Source organism: Ambystoma mexicanum, chromosome 14, assembly GCF_040938575.1.
Source record: "Ambystoma mexicanum isolate Mex_15411 chromosome 14, UKY_AmexF1_1, whole genome shotgun sequence".
NCBI classification, from domain to species: domain Eukaryota; kingdom Metazoa; phylum Chordata; class Amphibia; order Caudata; family Ambystomatidae; genus Ambystoma; species Ambystoma mexicanum.
The window spans coordinates 615237695-615251053 of NC_090940.1; the positions used below are offsets into that span (position 1 = coordinate 615237695).

The window sequence follows — 13359 nt, forward strand, 5'->3', positions numbered from 1 at the left end:
TGCCCTATCCTCAGGGGCCAGCCAATAAGTCCACGACTGAAGGGCACCAGGAATGCCATGCTTGAGTGCGTGCCTACATCTGGGGCATCCCAGAGCATGGGCACCTGCTGGAATCTGGGCTCCTTCGGCGCATGGGTGTCTGTGTTTGAACCTGTATGTCTGAGTGAAAGAAGCGGGACTGCTTGTTCCTTACTCTTTCTGCCGAGGGTCGTTCATGATGCGACTCATCCGGTCCGTCCCGAGGGCGCCCATGGCACTTTCCTGAACAAGAAAGACACGCAATCAGACACTGCACAGGGCTGCAAGGTCCACTCTACCAAGTCATATCTCAAAAACAGCCTCTCCATTCATCTCAGCCTCCACCCAACTCAGCGTTTCATAGAGTAGCCCCATCCAGCTCAGTGCATGCCCCACGAAGACCCTCTTCACACTGCATCTTGGAATGAGCCCACACTGCTCCCACCTTAAGAAGGCTTCTATTGACTCTCCCACCTTGCAATCAATCCAGGCAACCACCTATTAGGGGCTGAGTCTGTTTTAACCCATCCCTATCACTCAGGAGTTGCCGCACCCACTGCTGTCCTTTACTCCTGACCTCAATCTCCTACCCACCCCCATATAGCACGCAGAGGCCCCTCCTAACACAGCCTGACCCCAAGGTGGATTAAGGCCTGCTCCCAACCCACCTTTCATGAATATTCTGTTTATTACTCTATCCCTCCCCAAAAGGTCTGTCTGTGACCCATCGGTCAAGAGGTTGCCACTGCCCTCCAGATATCAAGCAGAGTCATCCATACCTTAACCCGCAAGCCTTTCGAAGGTGCTACCCTCCCCATGCAACCCCAAGAGTGATGAGGAGCCCTGCTCATCTTACCCCACCTCCATAGAGACACTTTGCACATCTCCCTCTATTGCTCAGACTTCCTGGGCACCGTATAACACTTTTCAGGAGCACTACACACACACACCCCCCACCATTCTAATGTCTCTGTAGGAGTCAAAAAGCCCTTCACTCAGGGGGAGACTTAAGCCACCTTATCCCCACCTCAAAGGACAATCCATCAACTACATCACCCCGTATGTCCTAGGAAAAAAACAAAACCCATGTCAATCATTTTAAGGGGATGCCTTCAAACACGCCATCCTCCCCTTTATGGAAGATTCCACAAAAGCCCCTCCCTCATGTTCCATTGTAAGGCCTGTCCATCCATCTCACAGCATGCATGATCAGCCAGCTCACAGGATGATGTCTAGCCAATCACGCAACACCTCTGACAAACAGCAGCCACCCTTCCCAACCAACACCATCATCATCATAGGGCGCCGGTGATCCCCGCCACAGGAAAACAAAGGGTACGCAAAGAACTATGAAAGCCAAACTCATTCTATTAGGAGAAGATGGAAGGACGTTTAAGGAAAGGAAGAAGCAAGAGCGGGTGATGGAGAAGAAAGGTGTGAAGTAAACAGGTGGTGAGATACACAGAGTAAAGGAAGGAAGCAGAGAAGACGGGACAGTGGGGTGTGAGGAGGGAGGGAGAGCAGGAAGAAGGGAAGACAGAAAGAAGATAAAAGAAGAGCAGGAAGTAAAGATGGAAGGAATGAGGGAATAACTTGGGGGCGGTTAGGTAGCGAGATGGTGGCAGGTAATGAGAAGGGCAGCAGGAAGGAGGGAATAAAGGAAGGAGCTAATGACTAAAGAGGGGAAGGAGAAAACAATGGAAGAACAGAATGAACATAGTAAGAATGAGAGAATAAAATACGGAAAGGGAATGGAAGTCGGAGGAAAAGAGGTATCAGGCAATAAAATCGCAGGAAAAATGTTGCAGGAAAAAAAAAATTGCAGCAGAAATGCCGTTGTTTGACCCGGTAAAGGTGTACCCCATTATACCAGTTAAGGGGAGCGAGGGTTGCGGGGGTGTCCCCTTAAATGGTATAATGGGTCGTGGGGCTGTCCCCCGCTTCCTTTATATGATAGTGGCGCAAAAGACCACAGCATTTTTGCTGCAATATTTTGTATTCACAGCCATTTTTGCCACGATTTTAAGACATGGAACCAGAAAAGAAGGATGAAGAAAAAGAAAGGAAGATGAAAAAAGAGATTGGAGGGTGAATGAGTGAGATGCGACTGTCAAGACATGTGCGGCTCTCAAACAGATGCATAGACCCAAACCTCTCTGCCTTCAATGGATTGTGACGAATCACTGCATGTCGTCACTTCTCCCCAGGGGGATCCCTTTACCACGAGTCCAGGGAGGTGAGGCCGCTACCCGATAGTCCCCCTGGGGGAAGGACGACCATCTAGGGTATAGCCCTAATAAGAACTTCACATCCCCACGCACTCTAGCCTCTCCTTCTGCCAACATCTCTGTAGACAGTAGGCCTATGTATTGTTATAAGGTGGACTACCTCAAGGATCTAGAAAGTACTGAAATGAGGAATAACATCAGGGACATAGTCCAAGTACTGGGAGGAGGTGGGACACAGGAACAATGAAGAGCAATACCAAGAAGGAACAGCAGCAGTATAGACTTCCACAGAGGCGTGGTTCCTCTTAGGCCATAAAAGCCAAAGAAGGGCTGCCTATTGGGAAGACACAGCCAACCAGGATTAGAAACTGTGAAGCCCGGAAAGTACGAAGGATTCTCAGAGAATGCCAGAATGGACCGAGAGCACTCTGCTCCCGGAGTCAAGAGGACAAACGGGACTCATTTGCCCAACGGCACCCAGACAGTAACAGGAGGCTGGCAGATGGTGACGCGAACGCAAGAGGCAGCGTCCATACCATTGGTCCAAGGGCTGGGCAGGAGATCCATGAGCTGAAGGCACCGAGACACGGAGATGCCCGCGCCGCACACAGAGTAGAAGAGAGACCCTGGATAGAACTGACCGCACATCCCGGTAACAGGCAAGGTAAAGGGAGAGTTGTAGGGACCAGCAGTGCCTAATAATAATTTAGCATTTATATAGCGCTACGAACCCTCAGGTATCTGAGCGCTGCTTATTATTACCCAAGGTGTGTGGTGCTCATTTATCGACCTCGGAAGGATGAAAGGCTGAGTTTGGCCCTGCCGGGATTCAGACCTGCGTCAGCAGGCTCGGCACAGATGACAAAGCAAGCGCTCTACTCGCTGTGCTGTCGGACCGTCCTGAAGGTAAAGGCGGCAAAAACCCTGTACGGATATAACAAGCAGAACTATCCCCCTCGTGTCAGTACTTGACAAGCAAGGCAGCCAAGAGGACATAAAGAGAAGGGGAGGGAAGAGAAACCAGGGTCAAGGACCCAAACCAGGGGAGTGATGCAAGTAATCTTCCTTGTGGCAGTACTTGGCAGGGAAGTGAACCAAGGGGGCAAGAAGAGAACTTTGTGTTGGGGACTCAAACCAAGAGAGTGATATGAGTCATCTTCCTCATGGCAGTACTTGACAGGGAAGTGAATCTAGTGGGCCCAATCAAAGAAGAGAAACCTCGGCTGAGGGACCAAACCAAGAGAGTGATACGAGTCATCTTCCTCATGGCAGTACTTGACAGGGAAGTGAATCTAGTGGGCCCAATCAAAGAAGAGAAACCTCGGCTGAGGACACAAACCAAGAGAGTGAGCCGAGTCATCTTCCTCATGGCAGTACTCGACAGGGAAGTGAATCTAGTGGGCCCAATCAAAGAAGAGAAACCTCGGCTGAGGGACCAAACCAAGAGAGTGATATGAGTCATCTTCCTCATGGCAGTACTTGACAGGGAAGTGAATCTAGTGGGCCCAATCAAAGAAGAGAAACCTCGGCTGAGGACACAAACCAAGAGAGTGAGCCGAGTCATCTTCCTCATGGCAGTACTCGACAGGGAAGTGAATCTAGTGGGCCCAATCAAAGAAGAGAAACCTCGGCTGAGGACACAAACCAAGAGAGTGAGACGAGTCATCTTCTTTGAGGCAGTACGTACCAATGAAAGAAGAAGAGAAGCCAGTGTTGTGGACCCTCCTAACACTCAGAGTTGGGTGTTGCAAGTGAAACCTACTAAAAAAAGACCAGAGGAAGGCAGTAATTCTCCCTGGTTGTTAAGAGATTGTTTCATAATTACCAGCAGAAGGGAGTCATTTTCTGGGTAACTCAGACCAGGAGGACGGTCCAACAGGCCTAGGGTAGGGAGTCATTCCCCGTGGGTTTTATTTGGAGACTTAGACCAAACGCCAGGAGAAGTTAGGCATTCTCCTGGCCCACCGTATTACTTAGAACTTTGTGACCCTGGCAAGGACGTTGTTCCCCTGGGCTATTTGAGAAAGAACGACAGGAGAAAGGAGGCATTATCCTGGCCTACAAAGTCAATATGTTTACAACTTTTTGACCTGAGGAAAGGAGTCATTCCCCCTGGGGTATTTGAGAAAGAACAACAGGAGAAGTAAGGCATTCTCCTGGCCCACCATATTACTTAGAACTTTGTAACCTTGGCAAGGACGTCGTTCCCCTGGGCTATTTGAGAAGAACGCCAGGAGAAAGGAGGCATTATCATGGCCTACAAAGTCAATATGTTTAGAACTTTTTGACCTGAGGAAGGGAGTCATTCCCCCCTTGGGGAATTTGAGAAAGAACGCCAGGAGAAAGGAGGCATTCTCCCGGCCTACAAAGTAAACATTGTTTGGAACTTTATGACCTGAGGAAGGGAGTCATTCCCCCTGGCTATCTGAGACTGAACATCAGGAGAAAGAAGGCCTCCTCCTGTCCCACCAAGGAAGCATTGTGTGGAACTTTGCCCATATCCCAACATTAGGGAGTCATTCTCCTGGGACCAGAACAGTGCTGCTTTATTCTTTAGTTTCCAGTGTAAGGTACAGAAGTAAGGTTTTCCCGACACAGGACGGTGGACACTTTGTACATTAACAGACATCCTGACAGACACCATAGATCTTTAGTTGAGGAAGATAAACCCCTCTTAGGAGTAGGGAAAGACAGGTTCTCTCTTGCTTTATTATCTAATAAAAGTCTTTAGCCCCAAACATGCCAGCTTTGTGTCAGAGTCCTTTTTCTGCACTCTTACAGGACCCAAAACCTTCCAATAAACCACACATCTGCATATTTATCATAACTTGGAGAAAAACAAATATGTGATTAGACAAAAAACAGTCCATTACAAAACAACTGTGTACACCTGGTTTGCTATACAATTTAACAAACTAAAATTATGAATGTGCGCTGAATTAAAATGCAAAATATACATGCGTAAAAAGCAAGTGTGGTGTCAAAAATCTCCCACGAGACAATGAGCTCCATAAATAAAATGTCCAGACTTCATTATAATCTCTATAACCGTGGCCAGCCTGTTCAAGGGCCAGCCTGTTCAAGGGGCAGCCTGTTCAAGGGGCGGGCATTTCACGGCCTCATCTGGCCATCTACTTGGATGTGTGCTATAACCCGGCACCAGCGCCACACGGCCACCAAGATGCCAGCCAGTTACTTTACTGAAAAAAAAAAACAATCGAGGAGTGCAGACAAAACAGGGACTACAGATAACCAGAGATAAATGACACATTCTCAGCCATCTAAGCGTGGAAGTCTGCAGAAATGTCACGGTATTGAATGGGGGGGGGGGGCGATTCTGGAATTCCAGATATTAAAGGCGGTATTCTTCCATCCTGGGATACCCCAGAGTTCAAGGCGACCCAGTGCTTGTGTTTTGCATGGGTTTATGGTAAAAATACAGAGTTGCTCTTTCTGATGTAAAGGAGGAGAAACTGCCCTATTCCCTTCATGTCTCTTTTTCTTGTGGGGACTTCTGCACTCCAAGTCGCCACTTCCCCCCACTCCTGCCCTCTAGCCCTCCCCAGCATGACATTTTCTTCATCCCGTCTTGCCCTTCCCAGAACCGTTTTTCTATCATGCTTCGGGGCATGTCGCTGGGAAGCCACTTGGTAAAGGGCCGTTTTCTGTCATGGCCACAGGTGTGGGTGAAACTGACTAACACCAGTTTGACCTCCATTAGGAGCCCTGCTGAAGGTTTTCGTGTCCATTAATTCCTTGTGGGCAGAGGAATGCAGTTCTTGGGGGAGGAACATAGGACTCTGGACGTAAGCAGTGCGAGGAACAATACAGAGTGCTCGGGAGCCAGAGCAGGGGGACCAGGCTAGAGCGCTCGGGAGCCAGAGCAGGGGGACTGGGCCTAGAGCGCTCGGGAGCCAGAGCAGGGGGACCTGGTGCCTAGAGCGCTCGGGAGCCAGAGCAGGGGGACCGGGTGCCTAGAGCGCTCGGGAGCCAGAGCAGTGGGACTGGGCCTAGAGCGCTCGGGAGCCAGAGCAGGGGGACTGGGCCTAGAGCGCTCGGGAGCCAGAGCAGGGGGACCGGGTGCCTAGAGCGCTCGGGAGCCAGAGCAGTGGGACTGGGCCTAGAGCGCTCGGGAGCCAGAGCAGGGGGACTGGGCCTAGAGCGCTCGGGAGCCAGAGCAGGGGGACCAGGCTAGAGCACTCTGGAGCCAGAGCAGGGGGACTGGGCCTAGAGCGCTCGGGAGCCAGAGCAGGGGGACCTGGTGCCTAGAGCGCTCGGGAGCCAGAGCAGGGGGACTGGGCCTAGAGCGCTCGGGAGCCAGAGCAGGGGGACCTGGTGCCTAGAGCGCTCGGGAGCCAGAGCAGGGGGACCGGGTGCCTAGAGCGCTCGGGAGCCAGAGCAGTGGGACTGGGCCTAGAGCGCTCGGGAGCCAGAGCAGGGGGACCAGGCTAGAGCACTCTGGAGCCAGAGCAGGGGGACTGGGCCTAGAGCGCTCGGGAGCCAGAGCAGGGGGACCTGGTGCCTAGAGCGCTCGGGAGCCAGAGCAGGGGGACCGGGTGCCTAGAGCGCTCGGGAGCCAGAGCAGGGGGACTGGGCCTAGAGCGCTCGGGAGCCAGAGCAGGGGGACTGGGCCTAGAGCGCTCGGGAGCCAGAGCAGGGGGACCTGGTGCCTAGAGCGCTAGGGAGCCAGAGCAGGGGGACCGGGTGCCTAGAGCGCTAGGGAGCCAGAGCAGGGGGACCGGGTGCCTAGAGCGCTAGGGAGCCAGAGCAGGGGGACCGGGCATAGAGCGCTCGGGAGCCAGAGCAGGGGGACCGGGCCTAGAGCACTCGGGAGCCAGAGCAGGGGGACCGGGCCTAGAGCGCTAGGGAGCCAGAGCAGGGGGACCGGGCCTAGAGCGCTAGGGAGCCAGAACAGGGGGACCGGGCCTAGAGCGCTCAGGAGCCAGAACAGGGGGACCGGGCCTAGAGCGCTCAGGAGCCAGAACAGGGGGACCGGGCCTAGAGCGCTCGGGAGCCAGAGCAGGGGGACCGGGCCTAGAGCGCTCAGGAGCCAGAGCAGGGGGACCGGGCCTAGAGCGCTAGGGAGGCAGAACAGGGGGACCGGGCCTAGAGCGCTAGGGAGCCAGAACAGGGGGACCAGGCCTAGTGGTATATGGTCCCCCACCTTGATGGCAGAGCATTGTTATTGCTTTGTAGACATTGCAGCTGTAGCATCATGTCCTTGGGGAGAGCCTCCTAGTCCTCAAGCTCTCACCGCTTAAACTCTCTGGGTCATAGTCAGAAACCCAAAGATAGGATTGGTTATTTATAACGCGCTTAATACCCAGAGGTTTCTAAGCACGGACCCGGGGATCGAACCAGTGACCATGTTGCTTTTCGGGGTTTGGTGTTGGTTAGGTATTCTGTCTACTAACGATAGGTTTGAGAGATAGATCACATCATGAGAACACAGAAGTCGGCCTGCACTTGCACATTCTTTCAAGGTGAAAACATAACCTGGCCTCTCGGCCTCTTTGAAGAGACGCGGCGACTGCACTTGGCGCACTTGGTTCACTTGGCGCCTGCGTAAGTAATGCAGCACACCCTTCACATATTCATGGTGGAGTGCAGGGCTCGATGAGCTGTGAGGCCCATCCATCATACACACATTGGCCAGCACTAACACCTCAAAGGGTTACTTTGGTAAGTCAAAACACATTTTCAAGGTCCTGGTTCTCACCAAGTTGAAGTATATGGATGGATTTTATAAAATGTCATACTGGCAGAGAAAACACAAAAAGATGAACCAAGGAAAATAACAAAAATAACAAAGGATTAAAAGTGCACAGACATGGGATGGAATATTGCTATGGGATGGCAATCGGCGGCTTCGACCCCAGACCACTTTATTTCCTCTGGGGGCCTTGAAGCAGAACCCTGCAGAATAGGGCCCCTCATAACGCACAAATAAACCAAATGAAATGTAACCTGACACACGCTGGCATCTGCGTGACCACCACAGCTCACTGTGCTTTAGCATAACAGAACAACAATGTATGTATTATGCATTGTATAGCGCACACCAGACACCTGCTTACCTCTTGGCACTACAGCTGTGATAGCAATAGCTGGGCTGCACCATCACGTCATCACGGCATCCCACTTTAAAATCGCTGAGCTTCCCTTAAGTTAAAGGAGAGGACACTTACGCTCCCCTTTGTAAGCCAATCTCAAAGAACTTGATTCTTTCTGCAATCGTTTACGTTGGCGGTCGCCCCACAGCGTGTCATTTATGTGTGCAAAGATGGCCAATTTCATCTTTACCAATGCCGCAAACTTATTGTTACAAATCAACACTTGCTGATCATTGCAAGTGCCTCATTATTGTGGCATCATTCTGCTTTCGTGTCTACGAGGGGTGTGTACACAAGGTTTTGGAAAACAACTCGCATCAGTCCTAGCCAACATAGTCAAAAGGGTACAACGTCCTTGAATCAACACCCGTTTTTACAACGGCTGGTATCGGGAATAACAAAAAATAGGTAGAGGGTGGGGGGGGTTTGGGGGTGGAAATCCCCAAAAAGTATATTAAAAAAGGTGTTTTTTTGGGCAAAAACTCTGCATAAAAACACCCGTCGCAAAAACGGGTGTCGATGAAATGACATAGAACCGCTGAAAGTGAGGGATGATGGGGCGCCCCGTACGTAGTCTACAGCGTGTAGAGCTGCAGGGGGCAGATCCCTGTCCCAGAGGAACCAGCAGCATAGATAGATCACTAGATCCCTGTCCCAGAGGAACTTGCAGCATGGATAGATCACTAGATCCCCTTGCAGCATGGATAGAGCATGGATAGATCACTAGATCCCCGTCCCAGAGGAACCTGCAGCATAGATAGATCACTAGATCCCCTTGCAGCATGGATAGAGCATGGATAGATCACTAGATCCCCGTCCCAGAGGAACCTGCAGCATGGATAGATCACTAGATCCCCGTCCCAGAGGAACCTGCAGCATAGATAGATCACTAGATCCCTGTCCCAGAGGAACCTGCAGCATAGATAGATCACTAGATCCCTGTCCCAGAGGAACCTGCAGCATGGATAGATCACTAGATCCCTGTCCCAGAGGAACTTGCCGCATGGATAGATCACTAGATCCCTGTCCCAGAGGAACTTGCAGCATAGATAGATCACTGGATCCCTGTCCCAGAGGAACTTGCAGCATAGATAGATCACTAGATCCCTGTCCCAGGGGAACTTGCAGCATGGATAGATCACTGGATCCCTGTCCCAGAGGAACCTGCCGCATAGATAAGATCACTAGATCCCTGTCCCAGAGGAACTTGCAGCATAGATAGATCACTAGATCCCCGTCCCAGAGGAACTTGCAGCATAGATAGATCACTAGATCCCCGTCCCAGAGGAACTTGCAGCATAGATAAGATCACTAGATCCCTGTCCCAGAGGAACTTGCAGCATGGATAGATCACTAGATCCCCGTCCCAGAGGACCTTGCAGCATAGATCACTAGATCCCATCCCTGTCCCAGAGGAACCTGCAGCATAGATAGATCACTAGATCCCTGTCCCAGAGGAACTTGCAGCATGGATAGATCACTAGATCCCATCCCTGTCCCAGAGGAACCTGCAGCATGGATAGATCACTAGATCCCTGTCCCAGAGGAACTTGCAGCATGGATAGATCACTAGATCCCTGTCCCAGAGCAGAGGAACTTGCAGCATGGATAGATCACTAGATCCCTGTCCCAGAGGAACTTGCAGCATAGATAGATCACTAGATCCCTGTCCCAGAGGAACTTGCAGCATAGATCGATCACTGATCTCAGGGCTTTTGCATTTCACTGACACCCTATTTTCTGGTTTCAGATTGCGCTCGAACGTGGACCTGAACACACTTTTTTTTCTGGAAACGGGAAATGAAGTTTTTGCCGAATTACGTTTCATAATGAGAGACGTGTGACAATGCACTCGAATTTTCCTTGAGAGGACCTTCGAAATGTGTTTGTTATCAAGTTGTATCTAAGAAGAAAGCACGCGACCTTTTGTGCTGGAATGCCCTCTGGCTCTGAGGACGAGGATACCTTGCCTTTAGAACTGAACTGGCTGAACGTTCTTGAATAAAGTGCATACTGGGTTGGCACAATACTCCTGTGACTCACATGTGTCTGATGCAATGTTTTATCCAGGGCAGAGCGTTCTTTTGGCACCTGAAGGCCAATGGGAATAGTGTTTAAGAAGATGTGCCCACTGGCCTTTCAGCTTTCAGATAACTGTGACTGGCCTGATGGAAGGGCGGTCGCCACCATAGCATTCATGCGCGAGGCCTTGAAGGAGAATAGGGCTTAGTAGCCGAAACATGAAGGCTGTGCCAGGGGAGGGTGGCAGGAGAAAGAATGCTCTGGCAAGAGGATTCCTGCTGCTTGTAGGCAAGGCTAAGCCTAAAAGGTCATGCAGGCCCAAGTCTCTGAGCCGACAACTGCCACCATCGGGTAGGTTGCAGTTTAGATGTGACACTGGAACGCATTCATTTAGAAAAAAAGAAAAAGAGTAGGGGCCGGGCCAGAAATGGAAGAGCGCCTCTGGGTGGCGGCCCTGTCCGTGGCTAGAGAGCAGCGGTCCGCCGCCGAGCTGGAAGGCTTTGCTTATATTCAAGCCTTGCTTCCTTCTTCAGGGGAAACGGAGATGTAGAAGGGTGGCGGAAGGAAGCAAGGCTAACAAAAGGAACGAGTTCCTCACTCAGAAAGCTGCGAGGAAAGGGACACGAGAGTTTTAATGAAAGGGATTGGAGGGGGAACACCGTTGCAATTACTTGCTCTTCAATGAGCAGACAGCATCAAGGAGCAGTGATGGAGGGTGCATCTAAAAACAAGGGAACAGTGACTTGCCTGTGGCCAAAACTAAGGCGTCTCTAATACAAAAGGCTGCATGGCCAGCCCTGCATTGTACAAACGAGTACACACGAAAGACTAAGCCCCCCGTCCTCCCACTTAAATAGATCCCTGAAAATATTGCAACTATTCACTCACTTGCAGGTCATCTATGACAAAAGAAAGACAAAAGAGTAAGAGACGAGGGTGAAAGAGAGACAAATAGCATTACACAGCCTGGGAAGAGGCTGTCCATCCATCAGGGGAAGAGGCTGTCCATCCATCAGGGGAAGAGGCTGGACGGCCCATGGGGGGGAAGAGGCTGGACGGCCCATGGGGGGGAAGAGGCTGGACGGCCCATGGGGGGGAAGAGGCTCTACGGCTCATGGGGGGGGAGGCTGTACGGCACATGGGGGGGAGGCTGTATGGCACATGGGGGGGAGAGGCTGTACGGCCCATGGGGGGGGAGAGGCTGTACGGCCCATGGGGGGGGGAGAGGCTGTACCGCCCATGGGGGGGGAGAGGCTGTACCGCCCATGGGGGGGGGAGGCTGTACGGCCCATGGGGGGAAAGGCTGTCCGGCCCATGCGGGGAAGAGGCTGTCCATCCATCAGGGGAAGAGGCTGTACGGCCCATGGGGGGGGGAAGAGGCTGTACGGCCCATGGGGGGGGGAAGAGGCTGTACGGCCCATGGGGGGGGGGAAGAGGCTGTACGGCCCATGGGGGGGGGAAGAGGCTGTACGGCCCATGGGGGGGAAGAGGCTGTACGGCCCATGGGGGGGGGAAGAGGCTGTACGGCCCATGGGGGGGGAAGAGGCTGTACGGCCCATGGGGGGGAAGAGGCTGTACGGCCCATGGGGGGGAAGAGGCTGTACGGCCCATGGGGGGGAAGAGGCTGTACGGCCCATGGGGGGGGAAGAGGCTGTACGGCCCATGGGGGGGGAAGAGGCTGTACGGCCCATGGGGGGGAAGAGGCTGTACGGCCCATGGGGGGGAAGAGGCTGTACGGCCCATGGGGGGGGAAGAGGCCATACGGCCCATGGGGGGGGAGAGGCTGTACGGCCCATGGGGGGGGGAGAGGCTGTACGGCCCATGGGGGGGGAAGAGGCTGTACGGCCGATGGGGGGAAGAGGCTGTCCATCCATCAGGGGAAGAGGCTGTACGGCCCATGGGGGGGGTTTAAGAGGCTGTACGGCCCATGGGGGGGGTTTAAGAGGCTGTACGGCCCATGGGGGGAAGAGTCTCTACGGCCCATGGGGGGGAAGAGTCTCTACGGCCCATGGGGGGGGAAGAGTCTCTACGGCCCATGGGGGGGGAAGAGTCTCTACGGCCCATGGGGGGGGAAGAGTCTCTACGGCCCATGGGGGGGGAAGAGTCTGTACGGCCCATGGGGGGGGAAGAGTCTGTACGGCCCATGGGGGGGGGAAGAGTCTGTACGGCCCATGGGTGGGGGGAAGAGTCTGTACGGCCCATGGGGGGGAAGAGTCTGTACGGCCCATGGGGGGGAAGAGTCTGTACGGCCCATGGGGGGGAAGAGTCTGTACGGCCCATGGGGGGGGGAAGAGGCTGTACGGCCCATGGGGGGGGGGAAGAGGCTGTACGGCCCATGGGGGGGGGAAGAGGCTGTACGGCCCATGGGGGGGGGAGAGGCTGTACGGCCCATGAGGGGGGAGAGGCTGTACGGCCCATGGGGGGGCTGTACGGCCCATGGGGGGGAAGAGGCTGTACGGCCCATGGGGGGGAAGAGGCTGTACGGCCCATGGGCAAAGAGGCTGTACGGCCTATGGGCAAAGAGGCTGTACGGCCCATGGGCAAAGAGGCTGTCCCGGCCGTGGGGGGGGGGAAGAGGCTGTCCAGCCATGAGGGGGTGGAAGAGGCTGTCCAGCCATGGGGGGGGGTGGAAGAGGCTGTCCAGCCATGGGGGGGAAGAGGCTGTCCAGCCATGGGGGAACACCAACTGGGGTAAGCATGAGAGTGAAGGGAGACACTGGGAGCAGTGGAGCTGGAAGCACAGGCCATACGGCTGCAAAACAATTAGGCCGTAGAAAATTAATTTGAAGCCGAGCATTGATGGTCTGGGAGGCAAAGTGGAAAGCCTTCGCTCTCCACCATCCGACCGCCTCGCAGCCATTTCACCCAGGCCCAAAAAACACACGAGGTGGGGGGAGAGTCGATGGATGAAAAATGAATCATTTGTTACAGCGGAGAAATTATTATTAACTTAAAGTGCCGTAATGTTTAAATTTACA

The 13359-nt window shown here is 53.3% G+C and overlaps 1 protein-coding gene across 3 annotated transcripts in view; it reads right to left on the reverse strand.

The window, feature by feature from the left end:
- Nucleotides 1-13359, reverse strand: part of GPATCH2L (G-patch domain containing 2 like) — a 281236-nt gene that overhangs the window by 108280 nt on the left and 159597 nt on the right. For all 3 annotated transcript variants that reach the window (XM_069638026.1, XM_069638027.1, XM_069638028.1), the window contains exon 6: nt 194-261. In XM_069638026.1, coding sequence (XP_069494127.1) covers nt 194-261 — 68 coding nt within the window. The remainder of the gene's footprint in view (nt 1-193; nt 262-13359) is intronic.